The sequence below is a fragment of the Pimephales promelas genome, chromosome 1 (assembly GCF_988280905.1).
Source record: "Pimephales promelas chromosome 1, fPimPro1.hap1.1, whole genome shotgun sequence".
Lineage (NCBI taxonomy): Eukaryota > Metazoa > Chordata > Actinopteri > Cypriniformes > Leuciscidae > Pimephales > Pimephales promelas.
The window spans coordinates 17422216-17440939 of NC_142769.1; the positions used below are offsets into that span (position 1 = coordinate 17422216).

General features: G+C 39.5%; 1 protein-coding gene across 3 annotated transcripts in view; it reads right to left on the reverse strand.

The window, feature by feature from the left end:
- zdhhc21 (zDHHC palmitoyltransferase 21) overlaps positions 1-18724 on the reverse strand; it is a 32062-nt gene that overhangs the window by 7284 nt on the left and 6054 nt on the right. For all 3 annotated transcript variants that reach the window (XM_039660482.2, XM_039660481.2, XM_039660480.2), the window contains exons 5-7: positions 13425-13536; positions 11425-11563; positions 2117-2233 (exon numbers count right to left, since the gene is read on the reverse strand). In XM_039660482.2, coding sequence (XP_039516416.1) covers positions 2117-2233; positions 11425-11563; positions 13425-13536 — 368 coding nt within the window. The remainder of the gene's footprint in view (positions 1-2116; positions 2234-11424; positions 11564-13424; positions 13537-18724) is intronic.

Sequence of the window (18724 nt, forward strand, 5' to 3'; positions counted from 1 at the left end):
GTAGAAAAAGAGATTGAAGGACTCAGTAATATAGTATAGGCTATACACAGAGATACAACGTCTGACCACCTTTTAAAGGTGGTTATGCGTATGCTCACGTATGCTCACCAGAATATGAGGGACCACCTACTGTATATATGTCAAACCCTTAAGGGATCTTTTCGGACAAATCATTGTTTGAGAACATATCCTCTGCCGGCTGGTCTTTCCTGCTTCAGACGCTTTTGCGGCAATTCCCATTCCTAACATTGTACTGATTTCAGCAAAACAGTTTGGCCAATTCCAGACAATTTAATTAGGGTTCATGAGCCCAACATCCAGCGACGCAAGAAAACATGCAAAAAAGGGAAGTCGCTTTTCACTACTATAAAGTTAATGTTGTTAAAAGGAGAACACATTTTACATTTAAGTAACTTTTAGAGTATTCCTAACCTTGGACATCATAATTGTTATTATCTATATTATCTTTTTTTACAGAAACACAAAATGACCAATAACGCACACCCAGCAGCTCAATCATATACATGGTTTAAACTACATTTTAGCTCAAATTTTAAGTGGGATTGTTTAAAAATGCTGTTTTGACTGGTTTAACATTCAGTTGTTTATGCTTTCAAATAATACGCTATATGTATTTATCTTGAAAAATCATTTAAAAGCGTATTGTATTTTGAAGAGAGGTTGATGGTATTCAAAATGCGCCTCCCACACCTCTGGATTTAACTGAGCCTTTGTAAGAAAATATTGTATAGCTGATATTTTATTTTGATAATATATCCTGAATGGAATATAATTGGGTAACACTATTTTGACAGTCCACTTTAGACATTCTATTGAACTTTGCAGGTACCGTACATGTCAACTTATTGTACAGACCCTAACCCTAAACTAACAGTCTAGTCTACTAATACTCTGATGAGAGTTGGTTGACATGTACAGTAGTTGCTTGAGACATGTAATTACATATAGCTAGTACAATGTTTAAAGTGGACTAATAATCATTGTAATATAAATGTAAAATGTTCATATCTCATGTCATTACTTGTCATTATTATGTGATTCCATGATGTTTTATCTTATCCTGTTTACACCAGGGGGCTGTTCCATAAAAGCCGCTTAGAAAAGCGGGGATTAAAGTCCAAAACCTGACTTGAATGAGCCGAGCTAAACAGCCGCGCTTAAATTGGTTCCATAACAGTAAGTTGAGGATCATATGATCTTACTAATTTGAGTCAGGTTTAAGTAGCCTAGATAATTGCGTGTGCATACCATTCTTTAAAAGTCCTGAAAAGTCGAGCATGGGTCAATCGATTTACTGTGGGCTACCATGGCAACAAAAGGAAAAGATAGAGCAGCGATGTTCACGGCAACGGAACAGCGTTTGCTGAAGAATTTAAAGATGTCATCACCAAAAAAGGCAATACAGCGGCAGTAAATAAAGCAAGAGAGAAAGGTTGGCAGGAAATTGCTGATCGTCTCAATGCGCAAGTAGCGGTGTAAACTATTTAAAATACTTTATCAACATTTATGTGTCACAAACAACACATTGCAAAGTTTGTGTGTGAATAACAGTAACGTTAATTGCTTTCATGCAGCAGCAACTTAAGTGAAGGAAAAAGAACCTGGCAGCAGGTGAAAAAAAATAATAATAATATAGTTCAGAATGGTAAGTAAATCTAATGGTATGTAGATATGTAATCAATGCCAGCTTGCCAGCAATGCCATTAAGGTCGACTAGTCGACTAATCGACTAGTCGGTTCAACCCCTAGTATACTATAGCTTTAATATCACCTGTCATTATTACTTTGGGAGCTGATGTTCCAAATATGGTAAGGGGCGTAACATTTCCGTGACACGCTAATGGTTTTTGGGCCAATCACAATGCACATTCATTGCTGGCCAATCTGAGCACACCACGCTTTTCAGAACGATGAGCTTTGTGAAAATCGATTCGTTTCAGAAAGGAGGGCATAGAGGAGCGACAATAATGTACAGTATGTGTAAAATATTGACCATTTTAACCTAAAACCGCGTAAACACATTGCAATAAACCAAACACACAAAATAATGTTCTTTTTAGTACCATCATATGACCAGCACAATTTATGTACTTACTGCGAGGATTCCTTTGACTTGTGTGTAGAAAAGGCTACTCATTCCACCAAACATAATCAGCCCCATGAAACAGGACCCACGTAGAAGAGCCAACTCATGACGTACTGCAAACTCCGCCTGAGAGAGACAAACATTTCACACACATGCTATAATCTCTCATGGACAAATCAGACCATTCCCATGCAAGATTTTTATGCTATACATTTTGGGACCCCAGGCCGTTATGGAAAGTGATGTGACACTGCTTGTTTTCTTTCGGTAAAGGCTTATCTGTGACTATTACAGCAAACACACAAATACACAAAATCCACAATACTTTGCTTCTTATGGGAAAGATAACGTCACTATCTCTTCCATACAGCTGTTTCTGTGTCCATACAGCATCTCTCGCTTCTCAGCTGCGTCTGTTTACTCAAACACAATGCGCCACAGAATAAACAAAAACAGGAAATTGAGCGTTATGGGCTTTTATTTACAGGCGCTCTAGCATTGCCATGATGGCTCAGGCTCAGCTGTTCAGCTGCATTCAAGTTGGAATGATGCTCCTGTGAATTTAAATGCTCTGACGAAAAAACACAGCACTATATTCCTGACTCTGAGACATGGCATAAAACCCACAACTTCACCTGCTATTAGTTTTTAAAATAGCAACATTTCCACTCTAAAATTTATCAAAGACCACTATGCTCTTAAAACAAATATCATTTTATTTAATTACAACTAATTTCATTTTGATTGTCAAAATTGTGAAATTGTATTAATCACCCACTACCCCTAAAGCCACCAATCATCAGACCATTACATTAAAATACAAGACCAGACCATAAGACTAAATAATTAATCGCATCCAAAATAAAAGTTTGTGTTCATATAATATATATGTGTACTGTGTATAATTATTTTGTATACACTACCGGTCAAAAGTTTTAGATTGGTAAGATTTTTTATGTTTTTAAAAGAAGTCTCTTCTGCTCCCCAAGGCTGCATTTATATGATTAAAAAATACAAAAAAAAAAAAAAAATATTGCGAAATATTATTAAAATTTAAAACGTCTGTTTTCTTTGTGAATATATATAGTAAAGTGTAATTTATTCCTGTGATCAAAGCTGAATTTTCATCATCATTACTCCAGTCTTCAGTGTCACATGATCCTTCAGAAATCAGTCTAATAGGATGATTTGCTGCTCAAGAAACATTCATTGTTACTTTCAATGTTGAAAACAGTTGTGCACTTTTTTTTTCAATAATTCTTTGATGAATAGAAAGTTCAAAGAACAGCATTTATTCCAAATAGAATCTTTTCTAACATTATAAATGTCTTTACTGTAACTTTTGATCAATCTATCTCATCCTTGATGAATAAAAGTAATGATTTCTTTTTTTTTCCCCAAAAAAAAAATTAAATAAAAAATTCTTACTGACCCCAAACTTTTTAAAGGGTAGTGTTTAATGTTACAAAAGCTTTCCATTTCAGATAAAAGCTGTTCTTTTGAACTGTCTATTCATCAAAGAATCCTGAAATAAAAATGTAAAAAACAGTTTTCAACATTGAAATTAATAATGAATGTTTCTTGAGCAGCAAATCATCCTATTAGACTGATTTCTGAAGGATCATGTGACACTAAAGACTGGAGTAATGGTGATGAAAATTCATATATATATATATATATATATATATATATATATATATATATATATATATATATATATATATTCACAAAGAAAACAGACATTTTAAATTGTAATAATATTTCGCAATATTAATGTTTTGTATTTTTTAATCATTTAAATGCAGCCTTGGGGAGCAGAAGAGACTTCTTTTAAAAACATTAAAAATCTAGTGTATATAAATACAGTGTATTTATACAGTAGTGTATATAAAATACACACACATGCATGTAGTGTGTATACAAACAGTAGTGTATATAAAATACACACACATGCATGTATATATTTAATAAAAATGTGTTATTAATATATCAAATATTTCTACACACACACACACACACACACACACACACACACACACACACACACACACACACATATATATATATATATATATGTGTGTGTGTGTGTGTGTGTGTGTAGAAATATATATAAGTAAATACATGCAAATATTTCTTAAATATATACATGCATATGTGTGTATTTATATATACAAAATAATTATACACAGTACACACACACAAACACACACACACACACACACACACTGTATATATTATGTAAACAAACTTTTATTTTGGAAGTGATTAATCGGTCCAAAGGGCGCAGGGTCACAGGGTTGTTTTTTGTTATGTTTTGTTTTTTAAGAAATTGTTTTCTGTGGAACAACTATGGGATCATCAAGATTTTCTTAAATCAATAACATTATTTGAAAGCAGCAATAAAATATGCAATAAAACCATAAAGGCTTAAACTTTGGGAAATTGCTGTTTGCAGGTGTGTTTTGGGTGAAATGATATGGCATAAGACCAGTACAAACGATCATCGCATGCAAATACAACTGGTGTTAAATTCAGTGTCTCGCATTCAAAGCTTATTTAGTACTTAACAGTAATGCTGATGCCACCTGCAGGTCCCTAATCTCAGTTAAGAGGTGCAAATCCAGTGCTAAATCATCTGCCTCGATTGAAAAGATTCTATTAAACCACAGAATAATAAAGAGAGCTAAATGAAAAACAGCATACTACATTTAATAGTTCTTCATTACAATATGCAAATATGTATTTGACAAAATATAATGCATAATGTGCTGTATTCCAGAATGCAATGTACTTGACTTAACTATTCATATCAAATATGCCAAATGAACTGGAAACAATATCAAACAGATAATCTGACTAATAATATATATACAGTATATATACATATATACAGTATATAATTTTTTTATTGTTGCCAAAAAAAATCAAGATTTAGACAAAGTATTATATTACCATCACTGTCATAGTACTGCCATTGTTTGCAAAGTAAAACATGTATTGCTTGTTAATGGAATATGTGTGGTGTTTTGGGTGTAATGCAATTACTAAGTACTTAATAACTATAATTTAATTACTTTTCCATTGAAAAAAGTAAGGGATTACTCTTAGTGTCAAGCGTGCAAGTAACTTTGTGGGTGGATCTCGGCGTTGTTGCTAGCTTCGGTTAAACATGCATATAATAATTTGGGTAAATCTATTTTTCCCATCGTCATGGACACAATAATGATTTCCCTCGTGTTTTAATATTTTCCCTTATAATAATGTATCTTTTACAAAAAGTAAAATGCATCTGTATAGATGAGAGAATCATCTACAGTGTATGTGCGTTGTTCTCACGCTGTATTATGGCCAAGCTTGCGCATTTAAAATAGCATCTGAATGTACGCACAACAACTGAGTTTGGACTCGTTTTTTATTTCTAGTCAGTGGCGCAATTGTTCCCTATCGAGGGAACTCAACACTGCGTCGATAAAATCGACTCTTTGGGGACGCTCCCTAAGCGTGCGCCTCTGAAGTATGAATGAAACTAATCCAATCCTGATTGGTGTTGCGTCGTGACGTAACATGTGACGGCATACCCGGAAGTATAAAAGTGACGCTGTCACAACACACACTAGCTTTCGCTCTTCAGCAAGCGCTTTATGTTGAAACTGTCTGTCTTATTTGGTGTTGTTTGTCTTATTATTGAAAGAAAGTATGGCCAGTGAACAATTCAAGAGGTGTGTGCATCCCTGCCCTCGTTTCATCACGGGTGGGGACGCACACTCTCTATGTGTGTATTGTTTGGGAGTGCAGCACGCACGGGCAGCTCTCGAGGGGGCTGCTTGTGAAATGTGTGAGGCTTTGCCTATTAGAGTGCTGCGCTCCCGGCTGGCGTGCTTTGACGAGCACGGTCAGGCTCGCGTTCCCCAGGGTTCCGGTCCCGCATATGTCGAGGCGATGCGGCGACTGAGATCCTGGGGTTCGCAGCGGGATCTGGCGGAGGAGAGTGAGAATGCTGAGGCATTTTCTCGCTCGCCATCGGCTGGTCCCGCAGCCTCTGAGAGTGGTGTGGGAGCCCGCGCTGCGGTTTCTCCTACCCGCGATCAGGTCCCGGTGCTTGAGCTGTCTACTTCTGAGGAAGGGGACGTGCTCAGCATCGATGCGGACGACCGTGATCTCAGCACGCCATCACGCGGCCTGGGTTATGAGGAGCTGGTGGAGGTTGTGACACGCGCTGTGGCCAGACTAAACATCAGCTGGCCACAACATGAGCAGGAAACGCAAGTCACCAGTAAAATGGACGAGCGTTACCTGCAGCGCAGGTCACAGCCTCACCGCCGGGGTCTGCCGTTTTTCCCTGATCTCCATAAAGAGATCTCGAGAACGTGGGAAAGACCGCATTCGTCCCGTATTTCGAGTCCCAATGTAATAGATTACAGCAATGTTATGGGGGCTCGAGATATGGGATATGGGAAGATGCCGAAGGTGGAGGAGGCTTTAGCGAGCTATCTCTCTCCCGAATCGGCGTCTTCCCTAAAGACCCCGGTGTTGCCTAGTAAGCCCTGCAGAGAGACATCTGCATTGGTGGGCAGGGCTTACATGGCGGCGGGTCGGGCTGGTTCGTGTCTGCACTCAATGGCGATTTTGCAGGCATACCAGGCCGACCTCCTGAAAGATTTGGATGAGGGGGAGGGGCCTACTCCTGAAGATGTCGCGGAGTTGAGGAAGGCCGCAGATTTGTCTCTCCGGGCCACTAGGGAAGCGGCCAGCGCTATTGGCCGCTCTATGGCGGCCATGGTGGCCACGGAGAGGCATCTGTGGCTGAACTTATCCGGTATTAAAGAAAAGGATAGGTCCTTCCTGCTGGATGCGCCGCTTTCGGCTTCTGGCCTGTTCGGCGACGCCGTTAATTCGGTTGTCGACAGGTTTCAGGAGTCGAGAAAACAATCTGCGGCGTTCCAGCAGTACCTCCCCCGGAAAGCGAAGGCCAAATCTAGTAGGGGGGGGCAAAGCAATCAGCCCCAGCCATCAGCCAGCTCCTCCCACAGGGCAGAGCAGAAGGAGAGCGTTTCCTCTAGAGCCCCCCCTCCGGGGTCTTGGCAACAGAGGAAACGCTCCCAAAAACCGAAGTCCTCCAGCCAGAGGGGCGACCTGAGGGACGTCATTCAGGCTAAGAGGACTTCGGAAAAGAGGTCCTAGCCAAGGCAGGACTTCAGAGGGCTGCCCCCTCCGCAGTGAGACAACCGAGGTTGTTCTCACAACGGGGCCCTCTAGGAAAAGATGCAGGTCCGCCGTTAACAGCGCTTCGGGCCGCATCAATTTCCAGCGAAAAGACACCAGAGGCCAGCCTCGAGAGGCTGGTACCCTTAGCAGATTTTGTAGAGGGATGGTATCATCTTCCCAACATATCTCCATGGGTCCTGCAGATAATACGAGTTGGGTACAGACTGCAGTTCGCGCACCGCCCCCCCAAGTTCTCTGGGGTGGTGCTCACTGCGGTGGTCCCAGAGCAGGCTCAGGTGTTGGAACAAGAAGTACAGACTCTGCTGTCGAAAGGAGCCATAGAACGTGTTCTTCCGGTAGACAGGGAGTCCGGGTTTTACAGCCGGTACTTTATAGTTCCAAAGGAGGATGGGGGGTTAAGGCCAATTTTGGATCTCAGGGTGTTGAACCGGTCTCTGAGAAGGTTCAAATTCAGAATGTTGACCATTCCAACAATCGTGAGTCAAATCAGATCCGAGGACTGGTTTGTCACGATAGATCTGAAAGACGCCTATTTTCACATCTCCATCCTTCCTTGTCACAGGAGGTACCTGAGGTTCGCTTTCGGGGGCGAAGCATACCAATATCGGGTTCTTCCGTTCGGCCTAGCACTCTCTCCCCGCACATTTACCAAGTGTATGGACGTGGCCCTTGCTCCACTGAGACTTCAGGGGATTCGCGTATTGAATTATCTCGACGACTGGCTTATTTTGGCCCAGTCTCGGGAGATGGCAGTTCGGCATCGAGATGTCGTTCTTGGCCATATTCAAAAATTGGGGTTAAGACTCAATTTGAAGAAGAGTGTGCTAGAACCGTCCCAGGGCACGACCTTTTTGGGAGTCGTGTGGAACTCGATTACAATGCAGGCACGTATGTCTCCCGCACGTATCGAGTCAATTCTGGCGATGGTGTCCAGGGTGAGGCTAGGTCAGGCCGTCACTGTGAAACACTTTCAAAGGATGCTGGGCCTCATGGCAGCGGCATCCAACATTATTCCTCTGGGCCTCCTTCACATGAGGCCCCTCCAGTGGTGGTTGAAGACCAAGGGGTTCTCACCCAAAGGAAATCCGTTCCGTATGATCAGAGTAACGCGCAAGTGCCTTCAGTCTCTGCAAATATGGAAGAAGCCTTGGTTCCTATCCCAAGGGCCAGTGTTGGGGGTGTCATGTCGCCGGGAAACCGTTTCGACAGACGCCTCCCTTACGGGCTGGGGCGCGGTCATGGACGGCCGCTTTACCAGGGGTCTGTGGCAGGACCATCATCGCACTTGGCATATAAATTGCCTGGAGATGATGGCGGTATTCAAGGCTTTGAGGAGCTTCCTCCCAGACATCGAGGGTCGCCACGTCCTTATACGGACAGACAATACGTCAGTGGTGGCCTATCTGAACCGACAGGGGGGACTCAGATCGCGCCCTCTGTGCAAACTGGCGCATCAGATTATCCTTTGGTCCCAGGGAAAGATATTGTCAATAAGGGCAATGTATATCCCAGGGGTTCAGAATCGGGGAGCAGACATCCTGTCGAGGCAGGGGCTGAGGCCCGGGGAATGGAGACTTCATCCGGATGTGGTGAAGTCGATATGGGAGAGGTTCGGACCGATGGAAGTGGATCTGTTTGCGTCTCGAGAGACGTCCCACTGTCCACTTTGGTTCTCCCTCTCACATCCAGCCCCACTGGGGTTGGATGCCATGGTACAGGCTTGGCCGAGGCTTCGCCTGTATGCTTTCCCCCCGATCGCTCTGCTCCCAGGGGTCCTGGAGAGGGTCCGTCAAGAGGGCATCAGTCTACTTCTGGTTGCCCCGAGATGGCCGACACGAGTATGGTTCTCGGATATAATATCACTCCTCATAGCTCCGCCATGGCCGATTCCTCTGAGGAGGGATCTATTGTCTCAGGCGGAGGGCACAATCTTCCACCCTCGCCCAGAGTTGTGGAAGCTGTGGGTCTGGCCTCTGAGGGGGTTCAGTACCTAAATGCTGGCTTATCAGCTGAGGTGGTTGAAACCATACTTAGCTCTAGGGCCCCATCTACCAGGAGATTATATGGCCTCAAGTGGAAGGTGTTTCACACTTGGTGTGGAGAACGAAGGTTGGATCCAGTAAACTGCCCAGTGGCTTCAGTTCTGGAATTCCTTCAGGATCGTTTCTCTGCGGGTCTCTCCCCGTCCACTCTTAAGGTGTACGTGGCTGCCGTTTCGGCTTTCCACGCGCCAGTAGATGGTGGACCTCTGGGGAGGCACCAGTTGGTCATTAGGTTTCTCCGTGGTGCTTGGAGGATGAGGCCGGCGATCAGGTCCAGGGTGCCTGCCTGGGATCTGGCAATAGTTCTGGAAGGGTTGTCCCTCGCTCCCTTCGAACCTTTAGAGTCGGCTTCGCCTAAGGACTTAACGTTGAAAATGGTCTTTCTCTTAGCGATTACCTCTCTTAAGAGGGTGGGAGATCTCCAGGCCCTGGCGGTAACGCCAGCTTGCTTGGAGTTTGCCCCTGGCAAAGTAAAGGCCTTTTTGCACCCGAGTCCGGGCTACGTGCCTAAAGTTCCTTCGAGTACGGCTCGCTCTGTAGTCCTTCAGGCATTCCATCCTCCACCTCATGTGTCGGCGGGAGAAGAGAGGCTTCACTTGCTCTGCCCCGTCAGAGCTTTGAGTGTATACTTGGAAAAGTCTGCTTCTTGGAGAAGATCTGACCAGTTGTTAGTATGCTTTGGGTCACCTAAGAGGGGGCTCCCGGCGACCAAACAAACTATAAGTAACTGGATTGTCCAGGCTATTACTGAGGCTTACAAGGTGCGTGGGGTTCTTTCACCTTTGGCCTTAAGGGCTCACTCGACTAGAGGCATGGCTTCCTCTAGGGCCCTTCTGTCGGGAGTACCTCTGCAGGAGATTTGTGAGGCAGCCGGCTGGGCTACCCCGCATACTTTCATCAGGTTTTACAGTCTCAGCCTTCCCAGTACGCCCGGTGCACACGTACTCGGCCCTTGCTGAGTGCCTAATCAGTTTCACTCTGGGGCGGGTCTGTTCGGTGCGTGGCCTAGTGGGTACTCGTTCCCCAAAGAGTCGATTTTATCGACGCAGTGTTGAGTTCCCTCGATAGGGAACGTCTCGGGTTATGACTATAACCCTTGTTCCCTGAGAAGGGAACGAGACACTGCGTCGTGTTGCCACGCCCCCTTTTCAGACCCTTGAGCGTCTTGCTTCATCGCGAGGCTAGTGTGTGTTGTGACAGCGTCACTTTTATACTTCCGGGTATGCCGTCACATGTTACGTCACGACGCAACACCAATCAGGATTGGATTAGTTTCATTCATACTTCAGAGGCGCACGCTTAGGGAGCGTCCCCAAAGAGTCGATTTTATCGACGCAGTGTCTCGTTCCCTTCTCAGGGAACAAGGGTTATAGTCATAACCCGAGACGTTTTCTGGAATGGCAAAATAGCACTAGGGAATGTTTGCGCCGAAACACACCTCCTTTTTTGTGCCCGGGGAGCACAAGTTCATTCCCTAGTTTGCCGGCGTGCGTCTATGGAGGGAAAAGCCCGCTTTGCACGGGTGCAAAATATGAATGATACATGTGTCGGTGTATAAATCAATTGCGCTGGGTGCAAGATACGGCCCCTAATGTTAAAATGTATGTTTTTAATGTAACTGTTTCCCTTTAAATACCTTGTTCAGTTCAAAAATAATTTATACAATTTTATCGAATTTATTTGAAAGAATTAAAAGAGTAGAATGTCATTCAAATGGCCACGGTTGCTATGGTATTTAGAAAGTAGTTTTTAGAGAGAGTAATTAGCACAGAAATTGACTACACAGTTGATGTAATTAGTAATTAAATAATATTTTTAGTGTACCTTAACCCATATTGATTACGGCTCATATTTATTGTACTGTGTTTGCCTAAAACAATGTGCACCCTGAATTGGAGGGAAATTATAAGCTCCACCCACATAACTTACAACTAAGCTTTAAAATAGTTATTCAATGATTTAAACGCTTAGAGTGACAGACTTAAAGCACTCGGGACAGTATAAATGTAGGAGTATAAATGTAGGGGTGTAAATGTAAGATGGTCTTACCCGGTCCACCGAGGACAGGGGCTGGAAGTAGTAGTACTGGCAAAAGTCCAGCACCAGAGTGTAAAGACTCAGAACCTGAGTGTAAAAACACAGCTGCAAAAAGAGCCAGTGGTTATCCTCCCCAACACAGTTATTAATCCTGCACATACAGAGAGAGAGAGAGAGAGAGAGAGAGAGAGAGAGAGAGAGATGTAATACAAGAAGTGCAAATTAATATGTTATATGTATTAATATTTATTTGAATACCTAAACTGAATTAAACAGCTTGTCAAAATAAACAGTGGGTCAGCTTGCAAACAAAAATGCTTATAATACAGTTTGATCATTACATGTAGTTAAATTAAACATTATGATACTAATAGGCATAAAAATCCACAACCGTATCACTTCTCTAAACATCCGTGCTTCACATGTGGAAATACAATCGCACGCAACAATCTATGGACATAATATTAAGTCTATATGGATATTACTTTGACACAGTCATCTAATAACAGATTACACTTAAATGTAAAAATATGCATTTTCTGTAAAGCTGCTTTGAAATATGTATTGTGAAAATGCTATACAAATATTGAATTGATTGAATTTAAAAAAATGATGGGATAATAAAAAAACTGGCTGTCATTTAAGTGTTAGATTAAAATAGTCTATAATATATAATAATATAATTTAGGTTGGATAATGACTATATTCAATTTTGAAACCATTATATATATATATATATATATATATATATATATATATATATATATAAAATTTTACACACATAACAAGTTATTAAATAATATTATAAAATAAAATATGTATTGTTACTACTGTAAAACCATATTAAATCATTTGGGGATCTCCTTTAAAAGTGTAAGTCTTTCAGAATGATATTTTTATTTAATCACATTTACTGGATATTTTAAATGACCATATGACTGCATTTATTAAATAAAAGCATATTTACTTTATTTATCAGAAAAGAATATGTTACAAACTTTGCTAAAGAGATTGTTATGAACAAGCATTAACTTTAACATTATTTTAGCCAAAGTATCTGCACAAAATGTGTTGCATGGTCAATTTTCAATACATTTTCAAATCATATACTATGAGTAAAAAGCGGATTGTCCATAAGGTCTTCCTTTAGCACCAATCCACCCTAATAACCTAATAATGATCAATTAATAGAGAGTAATTAAATAAAAGTGATTTAAATAGAAAAAGTATTGATTTGCCATAAATATGTAAATGCAGCATTTCAAAAGAAATCATACAGCCATCAATGTGTTTTAGGTTGCGGTCTCTGTCTGACATTAATGCTATTCGCTTGCATTTTAAGACAAAGCACATAAAGAATCACGAGGAACACAAGAGAAGAGAGTTGAGAAAGCAGGCAGAGAAGGCCAAAAGAGAGAGAGGAGAGCAAGGCAAGGTTGAACTGTTAGTCAAACGAAGACGGAAAACGATATGGCCTCGTTTTTTTTCCCCTCCGCTTCCCTCGGCCATTACAGGCGATGACAGGGAGTCACGATTTGCTGAGTCCAGACAGACAGCAGCCTTCTTCAGCGGTACTGTAGCGCTGGACTTAACACGAGCTTCTCTGGTCACTCGATATCGCCTCTCCCTCTGTTTTACCCCTCTACAGAGACTTCATTAAACTTCCTCCATACAAAACCCACCAGGAATGTAAAGCTGTCTGGGGTACAGGGTCCTTTAAGGTTATACTGTGACCTTAGGTCAACATGCCAGATTTCAGTTTGGATCCTAAACCATCGTAAAGATCTCAGCACGTCTCACATAGACATAACAAGCCTTAGAGTACCGTATAAAATTACCTCTTTTTTTTTCTCAATGTTAAACAGTTGAAAATTAATTTACTGGACAATTTATGTACAAAATACACGGATAAGATATAAATGCTGAACTTTTTTAAAAGACTCCCATGTCTCAAACTAAAGCTGGTAGAAGTGTTTTGACTTTATTATTTGTATTTCTTGCAAGAGTTTTACCAGGGACAGTGGTGGTCCATGCGACGGACACAGTGGCCGCAGCGGCTGCAGTGGTGTGACCTCTTTGGTCTCATCATGTTGCATTTATTGCACAGTTCCCAGTCGTCTCTCTCTGAAATGACAAGGCAAACAAAATCTAAAACAAAATCACTAAATCATCCACTTTTCAGTGTTGAAACCCGTACAAGCAAACTGTAATTCTAACTTTGGCAAAAACAAAAAATACACACAAAAAAAAGGTATTCATTGCCATCTAGTGGTATTCAGAGAGAAATTTTATTTTCTCAACTGTACTGAATAATAAAAAAAAGGGAAGGAAAAGAAAATGAAGAAATGGGCAAGAGAGAAGATGTACAAGAGCAGGATGCTACACATTACAACAAAACATTATCATTATTGTTCTATACTTTTAATACCAAACTTATTTCATTAAAACATGATATCCTCAGGGGACATGACTTTCTGAATTTCTTAGTGAAGCCTATTCCAATATTATGATTTCATTGGGGTCTATATATTATACTCTTAGCATGCCTCAAAGGGGATATACAATATGAAATCGAATCTACTAAAAGTCTAAATACATTGGAATTTAGACTATATAATCATTAAGATCACAATATATGATCCAATAAATATCCAAAATAATGTTCCAAAATCAATATGATGTAATTTGTGACTATACACTTTAAAATCATAATACATTCATCTTTTCCAAAATCAATATGACGTTATGAAAGGAATGGTCAGAATGTAACAAGACTAAATACCCCAAAATCTTCAATGTGGAGACAAAAATGTCCTTACAGAAATAAGATATGTGACATGCCAAAAAATTGGGGTCACACGTTTACATAAATGACTGTTAAGTTAACAGATTTCACTAGTTGGCTAATAACATTGAATCTGTTCAGGATTCCAGGATTTTCTCCATATAATAGACTTCATTGGGAACCAAACGGTTGAAGATCCAAATGAGAGTTTCAGTGCAGCTTCAAAGGGCTTTAAACGACACCAGACGATGAATAAGGATCTTATCTAGCGAAACGATCGGTCATTTCAAAAATAAATAAAAAAGTTTACGTTTTATAAGCTCAAATGCTCGCCTTGCTCTGTTTTGTGATGAGCGTTTGTGACTCTCCTGTTCGAACTCGTTCATCAAAATGAACAAATCTTTTTTAGAGTCATGACACGAAGAGTCATAAGACCTTTATTCATCGTCTGGTGTCGTTTAAAGGCCTTTGAAGCTGCACTGAAACTCTCATTTGGACCTTGAACCGTTTGGTTCCCATTAAAGTCCATTATATGGAGAAAAATCCTGGAATGTTTTCATCAAAAATCTTCATTTCTTTTCGACTGAAGAAAGAAAGACGTGGACATCATCTTGGATGACATGGGGGTGAGTAAATTATCAGCAAAAGTTTTTTTTAAAAGTGAACTACTCCTTTAAGATACAGTGGGGTTTTTAACATGTCACATTAAAAAAAAATATGATTACATTTTGATCAGACATTGGTATAAACTCAAGAAAATAAACTAATTTTTCAACAAAACCGTATAAGTTTTTTTGCGTTTCTGCCGTTCATTTACACAACAACGGCGTCTTGGGTGCCTGAAAACGCAAACTTTTGAAAACGGGTTTCAAAGTGCAAGTTTTTGAAACCAGTCTCCGAGTAAACAACAAAAACGTGAATCTCTGGAACAGATGACATCATGCACATGCGTACTACATGTTCAGTCTCACGGCCTGGCAGCAGAATACAGCATTTTTTATCTTTTTCGCGAATCTACAGTATGCGAGTTGGGGATTGTTTTGACAATGGTGTCGTCTGAACATGGAAAACTCAAAGGAAAAACGTCTCCCTTTTAAGCATACCGTTGTCATGTAAACGTTCCCTCAATCTGTTCAATACTTTTTTACTGTGTCATTTCACTTTATTAAATAACTTGTTTTATGGATTGTAATGTTTTCTTGATCTACGTGGATTGTTTGAGGTAATATTGTGTGAATTGCTGCATTGGAAAGGCTTTTAATAAAAAAATGTTGACGTGTTGAATACTTATTTCCTGTACTGTACATAACAGTCCAGTTTGTTTCCCCGCATAAAATAACCAAAAGGACAGAATCTTGATATGAAGAAAGAGTGGCCACATTTGCAGCACAATAGAATGTTCTTATAATTATAATTGCTTGTTACATAATTTTTTCTGCCTAATACAACCTCAAATGCCCCCCAGACAAGTCAAACAACTCTTCTGAAGGTTGTCTTTAACATCATTAAGCCAAGCGGATATCAGGTAATCTAAGGCATGACTTGCTAAGACCGGGCATTCAGTGATAACTAGCTTAGCGACAAGCTGTTCATAGTATCAGAGTCCTAGCTGAGTCTAATTAATCTTTCGGCAAACTGCCACTAACAAATCCTTTAAGAAAGTCTAACAGTCTGTGGTGACTGGTAAAGGTTAGAGCAGGACAAATGACAGCGATCTAGAAAAAACACTCATCAATGAGATAGTGTTGCACTTAATAGGTGAATTTGAGTGCAAAAGCAAAACTGCTAAAATACTTAAAGGTACGCTGTGCCCTCTAGTGGTTAAAAAAAACAACTTCATGCATTTCGCAGCAGAACATTGTTTTGGTTGTGCTTTGGCTCTGCATGACTATGTGGATGAATATATGAATATTTTTATACTCTGTTTTATTTTACCTTGTAGGTAATTGATTACCATTGTTGGTATTATTATAATTGTTACCTGAGTTCATGATCATATATGGTATGTATTTAGGATATGTTTTGTTTTGTTTTGGTATTGTTTTGCCTTTGATGAGGGAGAAAGGGTTTCCCTTCCTTCCCTTCTCATGTTTTCATATATGTACTTATATTCAGAATTGTTATTGAGTGTTATGATAATGTGTAAGGAAGTAATTATTATTGTTTTGTTTTTCCTGTTTTTGGTAACCGGGGTGGGTTCAAATAAGTTTGACTTCTATCCACTCCGTTTCGAGCAATAGATTTAGGTTTTGTTAAAGTCGATGTAAATATTATGAATTTAAAGGCTTGTACAGATTAATCCAAAATGCTGCGTATTGCCTTGTCATGTGTAACTACATATTGCTCGAAATAAACAAATAAATAAATAAATAAATAAATAAATAAATAAATAAATATGACTCTTCGAGATGATGCTTTACAATGAACTGCGTTAGAGAGTTAAATATGGCAATGTATCTGTTCAATTACATACCATACTCATCTGTTCAGTAATAAATACACAATTTCTTTCACAACATTTCTAATCCCTCAAGTCTCGCAATCTCTAAAAGCAAAGTCAATACCAAGGGGCTGTTTACAAGATACTGTCTTTATAAAAAAATCCTTTTATTAATCTGTCTGCAAAGTTCTCAATGCTTCGGTTTGCATGTAGGGACCCTCATTATGTTACAGTTTTAGTGTGGGGCTATTTTGAACCTTGTTAGTGGTATTAACTAGCGATTTTTTTTTATTACTCTGTGCCCTATGCTAAACAGTTTTTAGAGATCTTTAAAACTCTTTACATGCGATTATCATGAAAACAAATCTCAGAGAATGGTCGACTAGGCACTAAATTAGACCAAAGGTTCATTTTGCGCCGGAGTTGTCCTTTAAAGGTTTGCTCTATTAATGCAATAATAATAATCAGCAAAAACTGGGTATAATGAGGTGACATTCTCCTCATTACCAAATCATTGAACATCAAAAGGAAACTTTAAAATGTAAATGTATTAATAAATTACTATCAGCAAACCATGAATAACCTCAAAAGCTCAGATGAGTCTTTTAGCAGCCTTTTGCACCAAAAAATGCACATGCTCCAAAAAAATGTACTGAACTGAACCATTGATGGGCATTTCAAAGTCTTTCCCCTCCATTTTGACAGATACATGTTGCATTTCCAAGCTTTAGAAATACTGAGTGAGTACTCATTTAAGGAGAAATAAATATGTTTTAAAGCACCATTTGAAAACCCGGGAAAGAGATGCGAGAAAAGAGATTTGGGGACAAAAAACAAGAGAGTCACAATTTCTGTCATTATTATGATAGTTATAAAAAATTCAGCAGAACAAAGAAAAAAGAAAAGAATCAAAAGGAACAGAACACAACTAGTGGACTAAAATCTTTGGGATATTAATGTCACATTAAAATATCAAGCATTATATTATTTTCCTGACGGATGAAAATATAGCATGACAGAAAATGTACAGCTTATTCAGTAAAGCTGACTGATAAAGATTATTTGTAGTGTAGCCTTATTACCTGAAATGATTGTTTCAGTCTTTTTGAGTGGAAGTTCTCCGAATCAAGAGTGCCACCCATAATTTAAAATGCAGCAGGCTCGTTCAGAAAAAAGTGGATATTTACTTCTAGGTGTAACTGAGAAAAATGTCCATCATGTGTTAGTTTACTTTAAAAAAAACATTTAGTTTTGTAGCGTCATGTATATCATACAGCGTAATCAGCCAATCATAATCTAATTCATAACATAATTATATAATAAATTTAAATAATTTAGAACCAATTACTGATTATTACATGAACATTATTAAAGGATGTGTTCAGTAAAGTCAAGTGTACTTGCAGCTAAATTACACAGACACGCTAAACCAATAGCTAGCTACTACTGTAGTATATATATCATCAATCGTCGCAAAGTAACAAACATTCGATTTCACTTATGTACAGAAACAGCTATTTATAGGAGCAAAATTAATTCTCATAAATGCTTTATGTGAGGTATTTCATACACTTCCATGTTCAAAATATACTGTATCACCTAATATCTCAGTGTCTACAGAAACCAACAGATCCCTAAATGCCAACAATAAGAATAATTCAAAAATATTCAAAAGTGTACCAAAGACAGTTCATAGGGGCAGTTGGATATTACTGTAACATTCTGCAAATGGTCTAGCATTAAGTGAAGGTATTAAAGGAGTAGTTCACTTTTAAAAAAAACATTTGCTGATAATTTACTCACCCCAAGATATCCATATCGTTCATTCTTCAGTCAAAAACAAACTGTTCAAAGGGCTTTAAACGACTTCAGATGATGGATAAGGGTCTCATCAAGCGAAACGATCGCTCATTTAAAAAAAATAAATACGTTTTATAAGCTCAAATGGTCGCCTTGCTCTGTTCTGTAATGCGCGTTTGTGACTCACTTGTTCAAACTCGTTTATCAAAATGAACAAATCTTTTTTCGTGTCATATGGTTCATTCAACGAACGAAATGAACAAGTTGACTCTGGAAAAGATTTGATT